The 23,551-nt window shown below is 34.3% G+C and overlaps 1 protein-coding gene across 1 annotated transcript in view; it reads right to left on the bottom strand.

The window, feature by feature from the left end:
- Positions 1-23,551, bottom strand: part of LOC145256214 (WD repeat-containing protein 81-like) — a 131,103-nt gene that overhangs the window by 49,949 nt on the left and 57,603 nt on the right. The window contains exons 8-13 of the mRNA XM_080114830.1: positions 19,415-19,599; positions 15,313-16,979; positions 12,257-12,396; positions 8,738-8,857; positions 6,247-6,583; positions 1,243-1,467 (exon numbers count right to left, since the gene is read on the bottom strand). Of these exons, the coding sequence (XP_079970956.1) occupies positions 1,243-1,467; positions 6,247-6,583; positions 8,738-8,857; positions 12,257-12,396; positions 15,313-16,979; positions 19,415-19,599 (2,674 nt within the window). The remainder of the gene's footprint in view (positions 1-1,242; positions 1,468-6,246; positions 6,584-8,737; positions 8,858-12,256; positions 12,397-15,312; positions 16,980-19,414; positions 19,600-23,551) is intronic.

Genomic DNA, 23,551 nt, shown 5'->3' with positions numbered 1-23,551 from the left:
TGTTCCACTTTGGTTGAGAGCATGTCTAAAAGGATTGATTTTTTAAAGAAACCAAGAGAGAATGCGATTCCATCCTAAGCATTTATTAAAGTAAATGTCTTGTTTTGTGTTATTAGTCTCGTTTAAGTTTCCTTGTTCAATTGTTCTTTGTTCAATATAGCTTTTAGTGCAATAAAATGTATAAAATTTGTTTGGCTCATTTTTTTTTTTTTGCTCATGAGTATATATATATATAAAATAGACACATGCATATATATGTGTGTTACAGTGGCTGTAGAAAGTTTAATTATTGTGAAAGTGATTTTCATAGACATTAATTGCTAGCAACAAACAAACATCTTAACATTTATAAAATTAGCTAAAATAAATATTTCCGCTTGCACATATTTAAAATATTTTGTTCTCTGATCTTCCGAGTAATGCCTGTGCCATGACCAGATGGATGTGTAGCAGCAAAGTAGCAGAAAAAAGTCCCTTCAACTGTGATTCATCAAAACTTGGTATTAGTTGGATTATGGATGACTTATGCACTGGTAAACAAATATTCCCATCTGATGTATATAAAACATTTTCTGTATTATTTAGATCATTCAGACTACAGTTCTCATCTTAAGGATTACTTTTTTTTTTTTATAACATTTCTGTCAAAGTAATCTCCGACCTTCTCTAGGTGTATCTTGTTGAACTCGGAAATCTTCTGCCGAACTAAGGAATCTGCATAGAATTTCAAACAGAACCATTTATTTAATCAATGAGGGTAGCATGCTATCATTCCACCAGTTTTAAATAATTTGCATTTGTTCCATCAGCTATGACCGGATAGAAATAATTCTAAATTGTACTCAGAGTATCACCCGCACTAAGAATTGAACCAGAAGAGTCTCATTTACAGAATTTTACCAAGTACCTTATCTACTATGTCATGGGTCCTTATGGACAATTCTAGAATCAATTTTGGATGCCTTAAACCTATTCTTGTTTTTAGATGTACAATCTTACTACTTATTCAGAAACATAAAATATTTTCTTCTCTAAATGCTTCTTCAAAGTAATAACCGCGCTATGATCAATTGGATGTACAACAACAAACTTAAGGAAAAGAATCCCTTTAACTGTGCTTCATTGCTGGGATCATAGATGCCTTAAGTAACACTGTGCTTCCTAAATGAGTTAGCAGAGCATGAGAGGAAGCTCGTGAAATCCCTAAATAAAAAAAAATGATCAGTCGACCAGATAATTTACCTGCTGACTTCTGCTTAGATGAAATACCAACAGCAACGGGTGATGCACTGCAAGCGACTCCACCAGCAGTCACATTGGTACGTTTTACACGGTTTTTCAATCTGTGGAAGGTGTGTGGAGGCGAAGACTGATATGGATCATGGATGTTCACTGAAGAACCAATTTTGTATTCGTGACTTCTACTATCGTTTTTGATATTCCGATAAAGTTCCTCGGATTCTCCATCTGCAAAAGACAAAAACCGAATTTTTTATTTTGGTTAGAAATTCCATAGGAGGTGGATTGTTCCTGTTCCTCTGTCATGACCAAGTAGAAGTTTTAATTATTTCTATGTTATTCTTTAGTTATTATTGTCTGCACTAAGTGTTAAGTTCTCTCTCTCCCTTATTTTTTTGAATTTTTGACATGAGGTTTGATAATTTGTGTTATTTGGATTATTCAGACTACTGTCCTCATTTGGAGGGTTATTTTCAAAACATTTCAGTTAATGTAACCTCTGATCTTCTTCAGGTGTATCTTGTCGAACTCAGGAATTCGTTAGGAATTTCGAACAGAACCCTTTATCTTACCCCAGGGGGGGGTAGCAGGCTTCCATTTAGTAATTCGCAATTGTACTCTTAGCATCATTCACATTGACAATTGAACCTTCAACTCCAGAAGCGTTTCACTTAGAACTGAAATTCACTTAATACTTTATTTTGCTGACAATTCTAGCATGAATTTTGGAAACTTTAAACCTATTTTTATTTTTAGATATACAATCTTACTAATTATCACTATACATTACTATTTATTATTAAAGATAACTATATATATATATATATATATATATATATATATATATATATATATATATATATATATATATCTAAGGCCTTTGATAGAGTATGGCATAAAGGTTTACTTCACAAGATCTCTAGCTATGGTATAGTTGGAAATGTCTTCTCAATTATTAAATCATTTCTTTCTGATAGGTTCATAAGAGTAGTAGTTGAGGGGCAAAAATCAGAAGCTCACAGTACCAATGCTGGAGTCCCTCAGGGGCCCAACTCTATTCCTGATCTACATTAATGATCTTCCAAATCACATCCTTACATCATTTGTAGACATTTATGCTGATGACACTACCATTTATGGTAGCACATCTAAGACAGTAAACGACCAAGTTCTCTCCGATTCTCTCTCCTCTGATCTTGAGCACGTGGTACAATGGGGAAAGGAGTGGTTGGTTACTTTTAATGCATCTAAAACCAAGCTTCTCTCTTTACATCATCAACACTCTGATCCATATCTGGCATCAATTGAAATGAATGGCTCTTGTCTTCAGAAGGCCTCAAGTTTTGACAAGCTTCTAGGCTTGACCTTTACTTCTGATCTTACATGGAACACGTACATCAAATCTGTTGCCAAGACCACTGGAAAAATGGTGGGATCTTTCTATCAATCCAGTAGATATCTCACTGCTGATGCAATTCTTTATCTATAAAAGAGTCAGGTATGTCCAAGGATAGAATACTGTTGCCACATCTGGGCAGGAGCTACTAGAAAGGACTTGTCCTGCCTTGATAAAGTTCAAAATAGACTTCGTAGCCTCGTAGATGTCCTTTTCTCTTTCCTGCACCCTCTATCTCACAGAAGAGATGTTGCGAGTTTGTCTCTGATGTATCATTATTTTCATGGAAAGTGTTCGACTGAGCTTCAGTCTATGGTTCCCCCCCCTCGCCAAACTTTCACAAGAAACACTCGTCTAGCTGTAAACACTATCAATAATTCCCCCCACTCTTTATCTGTGCCTAAACCTAAACGTAGATTCCATGGACAAAGTTTCTTTCTTAGAACTGCACGCCTGTGGAATTGTCTTCCGTTTTCCTGCTTTCCGGCTGACTACAATATGGTTGTCTTCAAATCTAATGTAAATAAGTTCTTGATGAGCCGTTCCATATAAGTTATCAAATTTACCGAATTTTCATTACTAACAATTACTATATTGTCCAATTATTACTGTACACTCTTTAACCCTTATCCTCGAGTGACCTCTTGGCCTTGATTATGTGTTGATGCCTGTGTAAAAAAAAAAAAGTCACACAATCCGACCAATCATCTCTAAAACTTAAACCTAGCAACAATTAAAAATAGTTTTATACTTAATTTGACGAAATTCCCACTACTTAGGTTTACTACACTATAATCACATTGGCTAATGTATACTCATTAACCCTTGTCTTCGAGTGGCCTCTGGGCCTTGATAAGAGGTGACTCCTGTGTAAAAAAAAATATATATATATATATATATATATATATATACACACACACAAGGTGGATCAATAAAATTGTTGCCCTAGAAAAGACAACATAATTCCATTTGATGAAAACAAGTTTTCTTTTTTTTTGTTGCAGACCATCTACTAGTTGGCTAGTTGTGTACAAATCTCAAGAGGGATAGGAGCCTTCTATCATGTCTGAAAGTAACACAATGTTCAGGTTTGTATTACTGTACATATAGATTCGAAAGTTTTCAAAAAACAAATATATAACAAATAAATGTTATCAAAGGCAAGATAAGTTACTTTTCTACAAAACTGAATACATTTTTTGTGTTTTTATTCAATGTAACATGTTTATTCAGCTCGAAAAACATGCAATGTTTACCGATGTATTGGAAAATTCAAAATGGCGCCTCTCTCTTTAACATGATAAGTTTGGGAAAAGGTGTTATAAATAATAAACTAGACAAAATACTATTAAAAAAACACCGAATATATATCAACTTATGTCACGATAACATATATTGAGGGAATTTCTAACAGTATTTTGTCTAGTTTATTATTTATAACACCTTTTCCTGAACTTAACGAGTTAAAGAGAGAGTCGGGCGCCATTTTGAATTTTCCAATACATCCGTAAACACAATATGCTTTTCGAGCTGAATAAACATGTTACATTGAATAAAAACACGAAAAATACATCCAGTGTGGTAGAAAAGTAACTTATCTTGCCTTTGATAAAATTTGTTATGTATTTGTTTTTTGACAACTTTTTCGAATCTATGTGTACAGTAATACGAACCCCAATGTTCAATGAGTGAGATCGAAGATGCGCCGCTCATGCTCTCTACCAATCCAAGTTATGACAACAGGACCATTGCCAGCACCCTCAAAATGCATTGCTGAATTGCCACAAATAACAGGGACGTGCCCAGGGTGATGAAAACAAAGTTTCCAGCCATGGTTAGTGTCTTTTGGTGTGATTTCAAGTGAAGGCCACATCATGCCACCTCACATTTTCAAAGACAGCACCAAAGTGTACCTTCCACAACATCAAAGCAAGCCTGATTGCAGCCATCCACCGAGTATTTGCTGAGCTCCCACCGGCACTTGTGAAAAAGGCATGCTCCCAGTTCTGGGCCTGTATTGGTGATTGATGCTGAAGGCGGCTACCTTGAATAGATGTCAGCTCTACTACCTAATCAAATTACAGGAATTGATTTTTTTCAATGAAAGTTTTAAAATAAAGCTGTAGTGTTGTTTTCTTTAGGGAAGCACTTATCATTCCACCCTATTTATATATATATATATATATTTACAACATATTAGGTAAAATTAATCGCGATTAATCCAATGTGTTTATCGTCATCACCATCATATCATAAGCTTCTGAGGAGCACATTGACCTGCAAAAAATGCCTGGGCAGTCCCGTCAGCATTCCTTAGTAAGGGTGCCTCAAGCAACTAACAATAAATTAACCCCTTTTCAAAGAGAGAAGGCAAAGTCTCGAGAGTAAACCTCCTAAAACAGCACAGGACCAGCATTATACCACAATCAACATTTTCAGGACCAGCATTATACCACAATCAACATTTTCAGGACTAGCATTATACCACAATCAACATTTTCAGGACCAGCATTATACCACAATCAACATTTTCTATGTTGATTGTGGTATAATGCTGGTCCTGTGCTGTTTTAGGAGGTCTACTCTCGAGACTTTGCCTTCTCTCTTTGAAAAGGGGTTAATTTATTGTTAGTTGCTTGAGGCACCCTTACTAAGGAATGCTGACGGGACTGCCCAGGCATTTTTTGCAGGTCAATGTGCTCCTCAGAAGCTTATGATATGATGGTGATGGCCCTTTCAGAAATGGTCTAAGTTCTGTTGATTTTGATGCCAAGGAAAAAATCCACTGATTTTTCTTTTGGCTTTTAACGTGGAAAGGCAAGCGGAGAATGGGGCATATAACTCTCGAGTTTATTTTTAAAATTTTTAAGCAAGTTGCATCTAGGCACAGAACTTGGAAAAAGGAGACAAAAACAAATACATAACGCTGTATTTTTTTTATCAAACTAACCAACCATCCTTCATATAAAGTTTAAATCAACACCTAAAGTCATCTTCTATCAATTATACTGGATAAGCTGTTGCATCTACAACTCATGTCTAAACTTAACTAAAAGAGCAGAAAGTATGTATGTGCTCTCCGCTTATCTCGGCATTGTTTCCAGTCATCTAGCACTTCTCCTTGCCACTAGACTCAAGTAGTGCCAATTCAGGAGAGGTGTGAGTGGTGATTGCAAAACTCTTACCTCACAATTACACGCGCAGCAACCCTTACAAAAGATATCCATTGTCCCTTGCGATAAAACAGAGGCATCTATAAGCAATGTTTCTGACATTGCTGTTTTCTAGATTGGAATACACACCTGCATCACATCTTGAAACCTACCAACCATTGTTTACATAGGGCTTAAGTTGACTCCTAAAGTCATCGCCTGTCAACCATACTGGATAACTTGTTGCACCTGTTTTCTGGGTCGGAATCCATCCATCTAACACTTATCTTGGCTAGTTTTTGATCTGTAAGTAGTTTTTTTTAGTTTCTTACATTGAGTGGTTTCATACCTTGCTTGCAGCAATTTCTATCAAATTAAAAAAAAAAAAAAAGAAAGGAAAGATACAAAAGAAACTTTTTAAAGGATGCTATTGCTAAGCAACATTCTACAAATACTCACTATCTCCAGATCCCGATGATTTTTCTTTGGCTTTCAATTTGGAAAGGTGAGCAGAGGAAGTGGCACATAACTCTTGAGATTTAGTGAAGGATTCTTCAAGAGTGCTGTTCGGACATGCATCCGGGCAGTGAACTTGGAAGAAGGAGTCAAAAAACAGCTGCATGGTGCTGGTCAAATGTTTACGTGTCATCTCTAATCCAATACGCACGCCGATAATGTAAATGACATCGATGAGCTTGTGGCAAATGAGGCTGCGTGCAAGATGGCCACTGGGGAAGCGCATATTCGAGGCAGTCAATCGGATAACGGAATGAAGAATATTGTGAACCTTTGTATCCTGAAAATGAAAAGAAAAAAGATTAAAACAAAAAGAAATGATTAAGTCAAGATTTTTACTAATTAAAACTGTCAACATAGAGTTTAAGATCTAAGTCAACTGAAGGTCAAAACAGGTGAAAATTAAAATCTCATTTCTCAGAAATGTGGGCCTCAGATTTAAAACTAAACTAATAATATAAATTTGTCTGTTGATATATTTTTTACGTGCCTGCTAATTTCTTTCAGGTTATAGGAGATGGGGAATCTTTTATTTAAAAACATTTGTATGCTTAAAGAGGGGTAACATTTTTATGGTCTTTGTCTGAAATTCCCCTTATATTAAAAACCAAAAATAAAAAAATCTGTATGAAGTACGTACCCATGGTGAAACGAAAATGTTATATTCCAAAAATCATATAAATTGATCAAGTCCTTTTATTCTTATAAAGAAAATAATTTTTTAATGATTAATATGATTTCATAGGCATTACAACACAAAACTTGCAAGTTTGGATTATTGTTGAATTATCTCCTTTTATTTCTTGAAATTGTTTTTAAAACGGTGATACGAGACCGATGTTCCTCAGTTACTCATAAAATTTGATCATCTTATTTAAAAATATAACTATTTGATCAATGTATGTAATTTTTGGAATATGATATTTTCATCATACAGATTTTTCTTTATTTTTTCTTTTTTAATATACGAGGAATTCTGGACAAGACCCCTTTTTTATATCTTGAAAATATCTGCCCTTGTTAAGAAACCTTGAAACAGGATTATCTGCCCTTCATAAACAGAACATTATAGGATGGAATTCCAACATGGACACTAGAAATCACAGTCAAGCAACATAATAAATTCACTATCATCATAGTTTAAAATCATGTGTTTTATTATGTTTGAAAAAAATCATTTTAAGTTTTGTATAATTTGGATTCTTCAGACTACTGTTCTCATCTTGAGTGTTATTTTCAAAATGTTTTGGCCAAGGTAACCTCTGACCTTCAGGTGTATCTTGTCGAATGTAGGAATCTTTATTGAACTCTGGAATGTTTCTGTTAAACTCAGAATTTCAAATAGAACTCTTTATTTAATCCACAAGAGTAGTACGCTTCCCAAAGGGAGTGCAACTTTGGTATTGGTTGAGAAGCTTGCGTGCCTCAGTGACCCCAAGAGCTAAGCCAACAGGAGATGAATCTCCTGGCAGGGCCACCCATGCCGGACAGGTCAATGGGTAGAAGCCAGACTAAGAGCTCTCCACTTACCATCTGGGAAGGTTCGACGTGGAGCTAGCACCCTCACCCAAAAAAAATAACTCCTTGCTACAAAAGCATCCACAAAAACCTGAGAGGCTCCGATTCTGGGAGAGGAAGGTCCTGTACCTGCAGAAAGTATGACGTTCTGTGGTCAAAGCCGAAAGGATGCTAAGAGACTTGGAGGCGGACGCCAAGCAGACTAGCTATTTCTGGGGGTAGCTGGAGCGAATCACCCAGGACCATGGATGCTGGTGGGCTGTTGTGGATGGCCTATACCCCTCCAGGGGATCAAGGCTATAAATGAAATGAATGAATGAAAGGATAGCTTTCTCTCATTTTATCAACCATAACTAGGTAGAAATCCTAAGTTACAATTGTATTTTAGTGTTGCTTGCACTAAGGATTGAACCTTCAACCTTCAGAAGAGTATAACTTTTATAACCGAATTTTATCCATTAAGTTACAAATCTCAAAAATACAATTGCTTTTCAATTTCAAATCTCTTGTTTCTGAAATTTGTAAATTTAGACTACAGTTCTCATCTTCAGTGTAATTCACACAACATTCCGCCCGATGTAACCACCAACCTTTTCCAGTGTATCATCAAACTTGAATCTTTTTGTTGATATTCTCAAGTTCAACAGAAAGATTCACAAGTTAAATAAGATACACCTAAAGAAGGTTACTTGTTATATCAGCTAAAAACGTTGTGAAAATAACACCCTAGATGAGAATAATCATTTGAATAATACAAATAAAATCTAATCTATTTTTTTCAAATAAAGATTATATCCATTAACAGTTGGGGGGGGGCGGGATTTCTAAGAGATTGTGGCATATCATTTCCTGCTTTGCAACATGTAACATTTGTTGGTATAAATTAAATAAAGGAACAACATAAAATAAAACTTACCTGTAACAAATCCATAAGGGTCTTTTCGGACAATAACGGAATCATGGAACGCATTAAAACAAGAGAGGCAATCAAGCCGGCTTCAGTGGCTGGAGTCATTTCTTTTTCGGCAGCGGCAACCTGTGAAAAGTAAATCACACATTGCAAGAATCAAAGTGACTAATTTGTTGTCCTTGTTAAAAAGTACCTTATATAACTGATTTCTAGAAAACTTTTACCACCATATAAAACTACTGCTGCCACATCTGAGGAGGTGACACTAAGAACACTCTTTCTAGCATTGACAGGCAAAATCGATTTTGCAATCTAATAGATGATCTATTCTCTTCCCACCAGCCCTTTTCTTACAGAAGAGATGTTGACAGTCTTTCTCGATTTTTATTCAAATTGGTACTGACAGCAGCAATTATAAGTAAAGAAAATACATGAGCCTAGTTGCTCCTATAATTACTAGAACGATGAAAATCTTTCTAAGATTCCAGTTTCTTTTCATGTCATGCATAAGACCTTGATATTTTCCTATCTTTTACCTCTCAGCTCAGTTTGTCATATCATGATTGGGGACACTAACTTCTACTAAGGTTGCTTCTTTCTCCTTGTCTCATTTCACTATGCCAGATTAATAGCTCCGTTTTTTAGGTACGTAGTGGATGGTGTACAACTTAATTCCAACAAGGAGATATTGGGTGACGTCACAAGTGAGAAACAACAGTCTCCAATTGTCTCTGTTCCCCCTTAGACTAGACTTGATTTTAGACAACATAAACATCTCGGGAGATGTAAGGCTGAATGTGTTAAATCAAAATGCTGATTAATACAATGATTCATTAATTTTTTTTCCTTTAGGCTGGAAAAATAGTAAACGAGTTGAACCATGAAACGGTGTTGAATTTTCTTTATATTTGGGAGCAAAATACAGGTGATGAGCTTCAAAAAGTAGATGAGCGATAATACAATAGGTGAAAATGCTATTTCAAAATTAAAATGTAGTCCACCAATAAAGTTTCATTAAAAAAAAAAAAAAAAAAAAATTGTTTCGGTTGGGTTGGCAAAAGACGAACATTCCAGAAACAAAACACAGACGAGTACTACAGCTAATAAGTAACAAATCTGACTTTAGACAACGTTTTGACCGCTTTCTTCCTACTTTATAGCCTTGGTCTTTTCAAGACTAAAGCTAGGACGATAACATGGTCAAAGGGAAATAACATTTTCTATAAATGTAGAATTGAGTTACCTCCCCTGATTTAACTCCGCCAATGGTTATATGTCTTTACATGAAAACAGCACGAGATGACGTGCTAAGTGTAGCCATCTTGAGAGAGCAGAGCAGACATCAATGATCACACCATGTGGAGACATTTTCTGACTGAAATTAAATCATAAGAAATAGACTTAAAAGAACCTTCCCCGGTTTACAAATTAAAGAACTTGATTCATGACAAACTTTCATTCTTGTTAGTTCCTTATTACATCAAGTGGCTTCACAACTTGTCTGGAGTAATTTCCGTTTTCAAAATCGGAAACCATCATTAAGTAGATAGTTTCTATTTTACAAAAAAAAATAATGTATTAATGTTAAGTAATTAATTTTCAAAATAAAGAAAAGAAAGGGGCAGATAAAAAATGCCAAAAAATTGAGAATGAAATAAGAATTAAACCGCAAGTTAAAGACAGAAAATTATATACCAAGTTGATGCAAAAGTTTTTATTGGTTTGTAGAAGGGACATTTGAAACCATTGTAATTTTATTTTATGCATATTGTAATTACTTGAAGATATTCCCACAGTTAATTTGTACGGACAAATTTATCTCTAGTTTAACTTTGACAACTAAATTACTAGCCAAACCCACATCATTTTTGGAATATGACACCCGTGACGAGTACGTACATCATAAAGATTTTTCTATATATATATATATATATATATATATTTTTTTTTAAATAAGTGCAATTCTAAATATACACCGAATTTTATGTTGAGACTTGAAAGTATAAACATTCGAATTTTTTTGGATGTTTTTTTAAACAGCCTTCATTAAAAAAAAAAAAAGAAAAGTATATTGTTCTATTAAACTTTTGTGTAAATAATTCGACTTTGCTTGTTTTATTTTTTTAAAATGTAAAGATTGAAAAAACATTTTTTTTATTTAGTTTTGGAAGACTGTCAGTGAAAAAAACAATTGTCAAAAGATAAGCACTTTATTATTTCTAGTTGCTACTTGAAAAAAATTACTCGCAACGTCAAGCCTTGCGTACACATAAGGAACTCTATGTCAATAGCAATTAAGTTAACTAGTTTGGATTTTGACAAGGGTCACACTAAGTACATATTATAATAAGCCTTTAGACAACATAAACAATTTGGGAGATGTGTACGAGTAGTTGCCTTAAATTAAAATGATGATTAATACAAGGGTTCACAAAATATTTTCTTTCTGGTCGATAAAATAATAAGAGAGTTGAATCTTGAAATTGTGTTGTGTTTATCTAGAGCAAAATAACAGTTGTGAATCGCAAAAAGTAGATGAGCAATAATGCAATTGATGAAGAGCGTAGTTGTTTTGTTTTACGGCATAGCAATCTTTTTCGGGTTATTTAATGCAGAATCCAATAAACTGAGAAAAAAAATGTTTATGCTTTAAATGCTTTATATTCTGAAATATTTATTCATAGTGTTTGGTATGGTTGTTTTGTAAAGGAAAATTGTTTTTGTTTTTGACTTTGCAGAACATGATAGAGTTTTGTAGTGAAAGGAAAAAATAATAACATCAATGTTTGGTGTATTTTAGATCAGGAAACCAATATCTTCAGACAGCCTGATGTAGTAACACAAGGTAACAGGTGAAAACACCATTTCAAACTTTAATGTGGTCCACCAATAAAGCCTCATCTAAAAACATTTGGGTGCTTATGTATATTTCAAGTGAAAACATTACGAACTTATGTGTCATGTTGAAATTAGTATAATTTTTTTAAATTACGAAAAATGATCCAGCAGAAGATGTGGTAAATGTATTTTTATAAAAAAGAAAAAAATCATTGACAATTACATTCTTTAAAAATATGTTTACAAATGGTGGAGCCTTAATTTAAGTCAGGGGAGATAAATCAGTTGTTCATACTGAATTGGTTTCAACACTCTTCCACGTTAAAACATGATAAAACTCAATAATTCCACAAATTCCACTTTTACTTGTAATTATTTTTCTACTGGATCATTCTTTGTATGTTTTGGAATTTATACTAATTTTGACATACTACGTAACCAAGTAATAATAGTTTCACCTGAAATGCGTTGGTTTGTAACATCACTAATCTATACACACATCAACATTTGTTTCGGTTGAATTTGTGCATGCGAAAGACAAACATTCAAGAAACAAGACAGACGAGTACTTAAACTAGTAAATAACAGATCAGTTTCAATAACCCTTATCCTCGAGTAGCCTTCACGCCTTGATAAGTGGTGACTCTCTTACAAAAAAAAAAGAAAAAAAGAAATTAATATACTCACCATGTCTTCCATGGCAGTAAAATATTGCAACAGAATAACCTGTTCTCCGTATAGTATGGCCACAAAAGACAAGCACTCCAAAACTTTCACGGCATAAACGTCACCACCGACTAAACGGCACGACTTTCGACAATTATCAGCTTTATAAAAAGAAATTTTAAAAAAATATATATTAAAAATCTTCATATTTTGAAATGTTTTATACAATGCTATTACTTTACAAAGATATAAAGATGATATTTTTCCTGTACCTTAGTGTGATCACTAAAGTACGGGGAAAATATCGTCTTTATGTTATATATAAAAGTAAAAACGATCAGACATCTTTCCAAATAAATTTTATTATAAAAGTTGTAGTGTGATACTATACAGGCTCCTTCAGCGTTTGACAGACTATGGATACACATGACGGGGTGCCTGCACGTGAAATCTTTGTGGCAGGAGGTGCGCAATCTCCTACCACATCTCTCCTGAGTTGACATTGTTAAATATCAGTGGCAAGTGAAATGTATGTACAGGATGACTGGAAACAAATGCAGAGATAAGCGGAAAGCACATACAACGCCTAGAATTCCCAAATGGTCACCCATCCAGTACTAACCAGGCTCAACATTGCTTAACTGACTAGAACTGGTATGTCAACGTGATTATGCCGTGTGATACTATTGAATACCCCAAACCCCCACAACTAGGACCACCAGGCGAGAAAAATGAATAGCATATACATTAAAAGAGATGGGTCTATTGTTAAATTAGCCAGTAACAGCCTGGGGGGGGGGGTCAAGATGGAGAATGCAATTGAAAAACTAGTGAAGCATGCATGGTCCCTGTGAGTGCACAGTGAACGAGGTATAAAAAAAAAAAAAAAAATGACTAAGATCAGCATTTGCCCCCACCCACATCGCATTTAGCCCCAAAAGTTCCCAGGGGACATTAAATCCTGGTGAAACTGAACAAACAGTGCAGTTTTAGGTTTTAACATATGTAAATTTGAGTTCTGCACGATACAAAAAAAAAAAAAAAAAAAAATGATAAGTCAATCATTTACCCCCCTCCCCCATTTAGTCCCAAAAGTCCCTAAGGCCTTAACATATTTAAATTTTAGTTCAGCACCATGAAAAACTGCTAAATAGACATACACAGGAAATTTTGGACAAATATGGTAAAATAGTCCCAAAAATGGGGCGTTTTTATTAGCCCTAAAAAAGCCCCTGGGGCACACCCAAGAGTTATCGCAAAGTATAGACAAACAAAATTATATAGAAATCAGTTAGTTACAACTTTTCATAAAGTCTTATAAAAATCCAGGGCATCAATTTTTTTTAATAAGCACAAAGGTGTCAATTTTATTCATTTTAATCTGAAAGGCACCCCTAGGATGGCAATCGAAGTTTTCCCGGAAAATCTGTTCTGTTACTTTTTTTTTTACTTATAACATGTTTAATGTTTGTGCAAAATTTTAAAAAATTCCAACGCATAGTTATTGAGAAAAGTGCACAAAGACGAATGGACAAGGGTGAATTCACAGGTTCACCCTCCTTTTGTTGGAGGACCAAAAAAGCAGATGAATCGGGTTTGTATTACTGTACACATAGATTCGAAAAAGTTGTCAAAAAACAAATATATAACAAATAAATGTTATCAAAAGCAAGAGAAGTTACTTTTCTACCTAAGTGGATATATTTTTTGTGTTTTTATTCAATGTAACATGTTTATTCAGCTCAAAAAACATGCAGTGTTTACCGATGTATTGGAAAATTCAAAATGGCGCCCGACTCTCTCTTTAACACGGTAAGTTTGAGAAAAGGTGTTATAAATAATAAACTAGAAAAAATACTATTAAAAAACCACCGAATATATGTCAACTTATGTCATGGTAACATATATTGAGCAAATTTCTAACAGTATTTTATTTAGTTTATTATTTATAACACCTTTTCCCAAACTTACCGTGTTCGGGCGCCATTTTGAATTTTCCTATACCTCGGTAAACACTGTATATTTTTCGAGCTGAATAAACATGTTACATTGAATAAAAACACAAAAAATATATCCAGTTAGGTAGAAAAGTAACTTATCTTGCCTTTGATAACATTTATTTGTTATATATTTGTTTTTTGACAACTTTTTCGAATCTATGTGTACAGTAATACAAACCCGATAAATCAATAAAATATGAGATCATTAAAAAAAATATCATTATAAAATAAATGCATTAAAAACGTATAAGAATTTTTAAGTAATCTTTAAATACAAATTTATTTTTGAAAATTTTAAATAATTTGCTCATTAAGAATTAAGGAAAAAAAAATCACAATTATGAAAGAAGTAGATTTTTTATCCCATTAAAAGTGAGAGAAACTTAGAACGAGTGCTTTATGGTAAATTGATGGTTGATTAAATTTGTGCTAATTTTTGCATTACGTACTAATCCCTATTAATAACTATTATTTCTTACTATGCATGGAACGGATACCATAATACTTAGTTTGCTGCACCTAATCATAACAAATGTTCATACAAAATTTCAGCCAGATTGGCCCAGTAGTTTTTGAGAAAAAGTTGAATGGACAGACAGATTAAAAGGAATATAATATAGATTAAATATAAATAGATAAAACAAAAATATAGGATTATTTAAAAAAAATGTTATAAAATAAATGTATTAAAATCATAGAAACTTATAAAAATTTATAAGGAGTCTTTATATACAAATTTATTTTTTTTTAATTTTAAATAATTCACTTACTAACAATTTTGAAAAAAAAAAAAAGAAAGCACAATTATGAAATAAAACTAAATTAATAGAAAATATATTTTAATAAAAATATTATAGTCCATTATAAATAAAAGGGAATATCATTACACACAGTAACCCTATTTAACCTATAATTGGAGAGGGAAGAAGATAAAGAGATGTACATAAATAGACTGAATTTTGTCTTTATTTTTTTAACATTTAACTGGCTTTGCAAACTCGTTTTCTTGATTCAAACAATTTAAGCAGAGTTCAATAGGTGACCCAATTGATCACATTTATTTTTTTAGTTACTTACAATTCTCCAATGCAGGTAAGAACTGTTCTTCATCAAGGTAGCAAAGAGGCAGCAGACGAATGAGGTTCAATGACAGGTACCGTGCAGCTAACAAAGGCCCCAGTCTGTGACATAACCACTTAACACTTTCTGTTGCCATATCTCGAATATTAACAATTTCATCCCAGCTTGTCCCAGCCAAGCACCGGGTGAACTCGTCAGTCTCACTACGAACCATGGAACCTTGCTGAACATTCCCAGCAATTGGCATCCCAGAATCAGTCCGTCCGGTCCGAGTAGACTGCCCCGGTGATGCTCCTTCCTGAGGCATCAGCACATGGCAGTCTTCATATATTTCCGTCTTATCACTTTCTTCCTCCTCATCATCATTTCCAGTTTCTTCTTCGTTATCATCATCCTCATTATCACCAAGTTCATCAACCTCCGATTGAGAACTCCGTTCACTCGAAACTAGATGCTCCAAATGTTCCAACTCAACATCTGCATTTTCAGCTGAAGTTGACAGGTTTTCAATCAGCGGCAGATCCCGATCGCTTGCGTTGCTGTCAGTGCGTGGGTGGTTGCCGCTATCACTGCGCTCCCGACCTGCATTCCTGTCATGTATGGATACAGGAAATGAGAAGCGCCGACCGCTTTGGAACACTGAATCAGCATCATCGATCCCAAGTAACGATCGCTTGTATCCACTCTCTTCACTCTTCAGAGAATCCTGATCAAAGCTTGCAGAATCAGAGCCCTTTTCACTGTCCCCTTTGTCTATGCTACTTCCAACGTCCTCCATAATAAAATTGACAGTAGGAAACCCATCCCGGACTTCAACATCATCATCCGTATCTTGACCGCCACCATCTTCACCATGGTTCTCATTGCCATCCTGCCCATTACCCTGATAACCATCCTCTGAGACTTCTTCAGGGCAAGCTGGAATCGGGTTACGGACTTTACGAGAAAATTCTGATTTTTGCCGACGGAACTCAACAACTTCAGGCAGTTCTGTATCGGTCTCAATAATAAAATCCTTGTAGCCTGCAACAGCCTCCACCAAAAGCGTGGAGAAATTCTCCAAGAATGTCTGCAACTGGAATCGCACCAATAACTGAACCAAGAATTTGTGATGATAGAGTTTCAGGTGTTTAGGGGTGGAATAATCTTCTGTGTACAGTTTTGTAATCTGGGGTAAGAATTTATTTTTGGCTACATCCGGACCAAGCTGACGTGACATGGTTTCAAAAAGAATCCACGCGCATTGCACAGCCGTGTCATTTCCTTGCAAGAGCTCCTCGACATACGGAAGGAGAAGATCCACTCCTTCTTGGCCGAGGTCAATCTCATATTTTTGTAAGAAAGTCTGTAAAATGGACACTTTTTCTCGCGCGAGAACTTTGGTCATTTTGGCTTTCTCGCAGGGCGTCTTTGCACTTGAGAAACTGAGACACTCAATTTCGTAATCTTTTTGCTTAATTTGGCACAGGCAGTTGTAGAGGTGAGGAAAGTAGGATGGAAATGGAATGACATCGATCATCGGATTGGTCATCAACGAGGGAGTGAGGGGAGGCAACCCCATGATGTTGATGGGAGAATAATTAAAAACTGGCCCTCCCTCAGACAGAAGTGGCACAAAGTCTTCATTCAACTGTAACAGGATGCTGGTGGCTTGATGAAGAGGCCTACAATGAGAATATTTTTAAAATGCATATGAAGATGTACAACAATGACAACCACAAAAAGAAAGAAAAAGAGATAAATGTTCAAATTCATTTTACTACAAGACACAATGGCACAACAGATAAAGGCTTTGATCAACAATTAGTTTTTAAGTGACAAGCTTAAATTAAGAATCGATATTTTTGTACTATTTGGATTATTCAGACTACTATTCTCATCTTGCAATAAAAGCATAAATCAACCATTTTAAGTGAGACTGGAGGTTGAAGGTTCAATCCTTACTACAGGTGATAATAGCTAAAAATATTAATTAACATTTCCATCTACATACACACATATCTTTATATAAAGAGATTAAATTTCTTCCTCGGTTTCTAAATATTTGTAAAATATCTATCTCTCCTACCCATTTCTCTTTACTTAAAGATCTGCAATACCAAACTATTACTTTTTTTATTTTTATTTATTTTTTTTTACTTATTCCCATTTCAATTTGAGGAATTATTGTTCATGCTTGTTAATAGCCCCTTTTCCTTGCATGACATATTACAGCCAACCCATATTACAACGTTGACCCAGAGAGTCACAGGTCATTTAGTATAACAGGGCTCTACAATGCGAATGAAACAGTCGCATTTGCAAGTGATTTTTCAAAGTGGCGACCAGAAATAATAAAACGCTTATCTTCTGGCGATAGCATTTCTTTCACTGATAATCTTCTAAAGCTCACTACTGAGAGAAAAATATCTTTTCAACTTTTTTTTAATAAAACGAACAAAGTTAAATTATTTAAACAATAAAAGTTTAATAGAACAATATAATCATTTTTTTTTTTAATGAATGCTGTTTAAAAAAAAACATCTAAAGAAATTAGAATGTTTATACGTTCAAGTATCGGCATGAAATTTTTTGTATATTTAGAATTACATTTATTAAAAAAATACAGAAAAAACTTTATTATGTACATAATCGTCACAGAACGAAGATGTCATATTCCAAAAATCAGATGGGTTTGGCTAGTAACTTTTCTATTTGACTAGTAAATGAAAATATTTAGTTGTCACAGGTCAACTAAAGATAAATTTGTCCATAGAGCCCTGTATAATATAGCTTTCTATATTGTTTTTATGTCAATGCAGACTGCTGTTTTTGTTGTTTTCTTTGCTACTAAGTATTATCCATATTCACTATACATTTTCTTTACTTACTTCATCGTTTCTGCTTTTCTTTGATAGACTTATCAGCTTCCTCTTTCTGCCACCATGTCACCCTAAGTCTTAGAGGCCGTTTCGTCCATCCACAAGTCTGATCTCTTACCTCCAACAGTATGTCAGTTTAGTGTCCAGTCAAGATCGAGTGCATACCACCAACTAGAGCTGAGGGAACCTAACAGGTATATTACATAATAATAATGTTATTATTATAAAACACATTGGACTATTCTTCTCAACCTCATTCTTCAACCATATTACCCTATTCTTTGGAGACGCTTTTGTTCAACTACAAGTCTGGTCTGGTCTGGTCTGGTCTAAATGTACTTTTAAAATATCTATTTACCTTCACAATCAAGGGTACTCAATATATGCTTATATCTTGCTTCCATTCAGCGTATTCCTTTTCATTTACCAAAACAGGTGAAGGAAATATGCTTCAGCATTTGCTAAATAAGACAGTTTCTTATCACACAAAAGAAAGCTTTTGCTACCAAGAAAATTTACTCCTCAACTATTCCTTTCACATACACTTGGTCTGAACTAAACTTCCATCTTGGTTTTCCAGTCAAATTGTAAAGTAGTCATTACATCATGTCAACACTCAGGACTCACACGTTGTATGCAGACAGCCACAAGGAAACAAAGACAAGGAAAGAATTCAACTCACTTTTTTTTTCCAGTGAAACAACAGACATTTATTTACAGGTACTTTCCAGAATAACGCTTTGTCTCTTGTTAAAAAGTCTTCTCATACTCCAATCTGCTTAAGAAAACTCTGCCGTATTAAACATATGGTACTCTGTCTTTGTCCGACCTTGTTTAGAATGCGTCTTTTCCTGTCGCTCTTGGCCTACGTGTGTAACACATCTACCTCTGTTCTTCCAGGCCGACCGTATTACATGCCTACTTCTATCTTTTATAATCTTTTTTCTTTCCTTCTTTCTCGCTATGATGTCACCTAGCACATGACTCGGTCATTTACATACGTTTGCAGCTGCTGCCATATGCACATCTACACACGGTCACAAAATGAACCACAACAACAAGCAAGGGAGATCACTCTAAGAACAAAACTTGTTTTATCTAGAGACAAGGGGAGACAACACAACATACCAACATTGAGTAACAAACTATCTAGTATAATGCAGACCTCAATTTTCTCCAGGTTTTAATGTCAACCTCCATGAACTAGTAAATGAAATATGCAGATTATCAGCGCTCACCTTGGGATAGAATTGAGATCCATTTGACATAACTTGCGGATGAGTTGGTACCGTTCCTTCAAGGTAGCATTCGGACCAAGTAGTCTGGTCTTCGGAGCAAGGAACATTTCACACATAAGACATGCAAAAGCCTGCATGTCATGTGCGACTAGATCATTGGCAGATAAGTATGATTGGTTTATTTCCTGTAAATAACAAAAGAAAAAATAATGGTTCTTAAAAAGGCTGAAATAAAATGAAATGCAAAAGAATTATGCTATTATTTACTGCATGTACAGTTGTTGTCGTTGTTGTAAAGGAGAAAACCCCTTTGTCTGATAGACTAGGTGGCCAAATGAAGTGTGACATACAGAATGCAGCAATTTTCAACTGCTAATTTCATTCATATTATTTGTGGACTCATAGCATAGTAGATAAAGTGCTTAGTAAAATTCAGTTGTGAAGTTACACTATTCTGAGGGTTGAACGTTCAATCATGCTGGTGGGCGACACTCGAAATACAATTGCGAATTACTGAGGAATTCTATCCAGTCACTGCTGATAGAATGAGAGCGTGCTACCCTCTCATGAATTAAAGAAAGGATTCCGTTTGAAATTCTGTGCAGCTTCTCAAGTTCAACAGAAAGATACACCTGAAGAAGGTCAGAGATTACATCGGGTGAAACGTTGTGAAAATAACACCCAAGATAAGAACAGTAGTGTGAATAATACAAATAATCAATTCTCATCTCAAAAAAATAAGAAATGCTAATTTCAGGTTTTTGTTTTTTTGCTTTTTTTTTATATTTTTATAGTCTTTTCTTTCTTAAAACAGTGCCTTTTTTTTCTTCTTCAAAGTAATTTATTATTGACAATTTTGAAACGTTCTTATTTGTGGAAAAAACACAGAATTCTCTTTGGAATCCATGTCGGGAGGACAAATTAGGAGATATATATTATTTAATTGAATTCATTATTGAGATGAGTACTATTAATTTATTTATTGCGGACTATTATCCTCATCTTTCCAAGTTGTTGTTTCACAACGTTTCGGACAACTATTCCTCTGGCCTTCATTACCACATGACAAAGGCCAGAAGAATAGTTGGCCGAAACGTTGTGAAACAACAACTAAGAAAGATGAGGATAATAGTCCGCAATAAATAAATTAATAAATTAGGAGATTTTCAGCTTACTCAGTGTTGGCAAGATGTCAAAACAAGATTCAAGATTTAACAACGACAAGTTAAAAAGATGACAATAAATCTATCAGCCACCATGCATGTCCGTAAGGTAAAAGAGTGAGGGTGGCACCGTGTATCATCTATCAGTGATTGAACTCAGAGCGTTCCATTTACAAGGCAGAATCTTTGTGCAATGATGAGAATTCACTGTGCATGGATGAACTTGTACATATTTTTTTAAGAAAGGAAAGAGAAAATAACAAACGTTTGTGCAGATGTAAATCTTTTGATTGATAGACTAGGATCCCATTGGCCAAATAAACCGTGACATCTAATAGGGTGCAGACAATATTTGTTTACAATTTTCAACTGCTACATTATGCATAGTTTGGTGTTTGTGTAGATTAGTGATGTTTTAAACCATCGCATTTCAGGTGAAAACATTGCATATTTACGTATCATGTCAAAATTACAAAAAAATGATCCAGTAGAAAATTACTTACAAGTAAAAATAGAATTTATCGAATTATCGAGTTTTATTGTATGTTTTAAATGTGGATGAGCTGCCTGACCAATTCAGTATGACAAACTGACTTATCTCCCTTTACTTAAATTTACTTAAATTAAAGGTTTACCATTTCTAAACACATTTTTTAAAAATGTAATTGTGGATAACTTTTTTTTGTTAAAAATACATCTAGCACATCTTCTACTGAATCATTTTTCATAATTTTTGAATTTATATTAATTCCAACATGACATACAAGTATGTAATAATGGTTTTACCTGATCACTAATCTATACAAACACCAAAATGTGCATAAAATTGTAAACAAATGTTATTTGCTCTTAGATTTATTTTTAAAAAAAAAAGATCTAGATTTAAAAACCAGGATTGGTTGGTTGTTTTTGTTTTACGGCATATCAACCTTTTTCAGGTTATTTAATGCCGAATCTAGTTATTTTGAGGAACGATTTTTAATGGAGTATATTTTTTTTACGTCAGATTCTATTTAACCCATGGTTGGGACCCTAACAGGTACTACCACTCCAGGTCAGAATGGACCTGGGAGCAATGGCAATTAAAGGGTGGCTCCACACTCCCCAAAGCCCGCAAGGTGGGGCCTCACCATCGAATATAGTTTTAGGTCATATCCAGGACCTATAAAAACCAGGAGTGTCAACTCTGCACAGAACTGTTAACGTTTCATCAGATGGTATGCTTCAGTTGCAGTCAACAGGCTTCAAGAATCAAAATTTTGTTTAAAAGAAAATAAAAATTTTAAAAAAATATCAAGGCCCTTCTAACTTGAATTTTTGTTTGAAATTCGAATTATACTAGTTCTCAGACGTTTACAAACCAAGGTTTTCCTGTATAAGGAAACATGTTTGCTGCATCTAATGAACTGCTTTTTAGTTCTTACTTGTAGCTCAGTTCAAATGTCTCTAACACATGAACAGAATATTTCTTTAGATTAGCTGTAGTTTCAAATTTTTGACAAAATTTTAATCATTCCTGTAAGGAGAACTTGATAAAATTTAATGTTTTCTCAGTCTTGTATCTTTTATTTTAACAGTTTTTACCATTATATGTTTTTAACTATTTCTAGTTATGAAATGTATGGCATCTACGCGTTTCACTGGTTAATGTGGATGCGAAGCAAGAAATAAAAAATATTTGACTGACCTTTGAAACAGTATACAGACACACAGAGTAAGAACTGAATAAATTAAAAAAGTCAAGTGATGATTAATGGGATGATGTACCACAAAAAGAGAAAAAAAATTTAATGCAGCCACTTTCATCTTGGATCAAAATATAATTCTTCGTGGTTCGAATTTGAACCAGCCAAACAAAAATGAACTTGAAACTGAGAAATACATCAGTTTATTTTTTTAACATGAAGTTTATGATTATTTTAATAACTATTAAACACTGACCTCTTAGGAATCAGTGAGCAGGTCAGTAGTGTTATGAACAGATAATTACTCCAACAGGAATATACGATTATATATTAGGACAATTAATCAGAATCAGAAATCAGAAAAATCAGAACTTTTTGATGTATCAGAAATGGTATTGAGAAAAAATTGTGCCTGTTTTCCGATGCCAAAAATGATTCCTGTAATTATATTTTTTATTTGATTTGTTTAAAACAAAATCTTCCATTGCTGGTAGTAATAATAAAATAATAAACATTTATTGATTTTAAACTACGAGTAAAATTAAATCTATAGATCTTCCCCCGCATAAGTGTATCTTTACGTTTGAGAAAATATATGCATATTTAACATGTGTTTTTATGGTAATCGTGAAAAAATAAAATCTTTACAGAAAAATATTTAGAGATTTCTAAAGAATCAGAATCGTAAATTGTATTGAAATCTGTAAAAATATTGGAAGCATCTCATCACCAATATATATATATATATCATTTTCAGAATGTGAGAGATTATATATAATTATTTCCACAGTCCAAAGAATGCTGCAGCCCAAAAGAGCAACACCAGCCAACAAACCGGAAGACTAAGACTCGAGTTTCGCCCTCATTTGGGCTCATCAGTCAGATATATCCGCACCCGGGATTTGAAACCCGAGCATCCTGCATGCAAAGCAAACACTCTACCAACTGAGCAAACGCCCTACACACAAGAAATTCTATTAACCAACACAGATCAAGCAGACCATGAAGAAATCAAGCTGCGGAATAGACCTACTTCATCTCGACAAGTGGCATGGTCATCCAATCAGCTGACCCCCAAGCCGAAGTCCCACAAGCCTGTGGAAATAATTATATAGAATCTCTCACATTCTGAAAATTCTATAATAAAAATGGCTCGTTAAATTAGCTCTGCTGGATGGCGTTGTCCTTTCAAGTTCAAAATCCCTACTTGTGGGCTGTGGCGTTCTTAGGACTGTGAAAATAATTTATATATATATATATATATATATATATATATATATATATATATA

The sequence above is a fragment of the Euprymna scolopes genome, chromosome 32, assembly GCF_053919585.1.
Source record: "Euprymna scolopes isolate OS-2025 chromosome 32, ASM5391958v1, whole genome shotgun sequence".
In the NCBI taxonomy this organism is placed as follows: Eukaryota; Metazoa; Mollusca; class Cephalopoda; order Sepiida; family Sepiolidae; genus Euprymna; species Euprymna scolopes.
The sequence above is the reverse complement of the archived record's forward strand: the minus strand, read 5'-3'. Positions and strand labels throughout refer to the sequence as shown.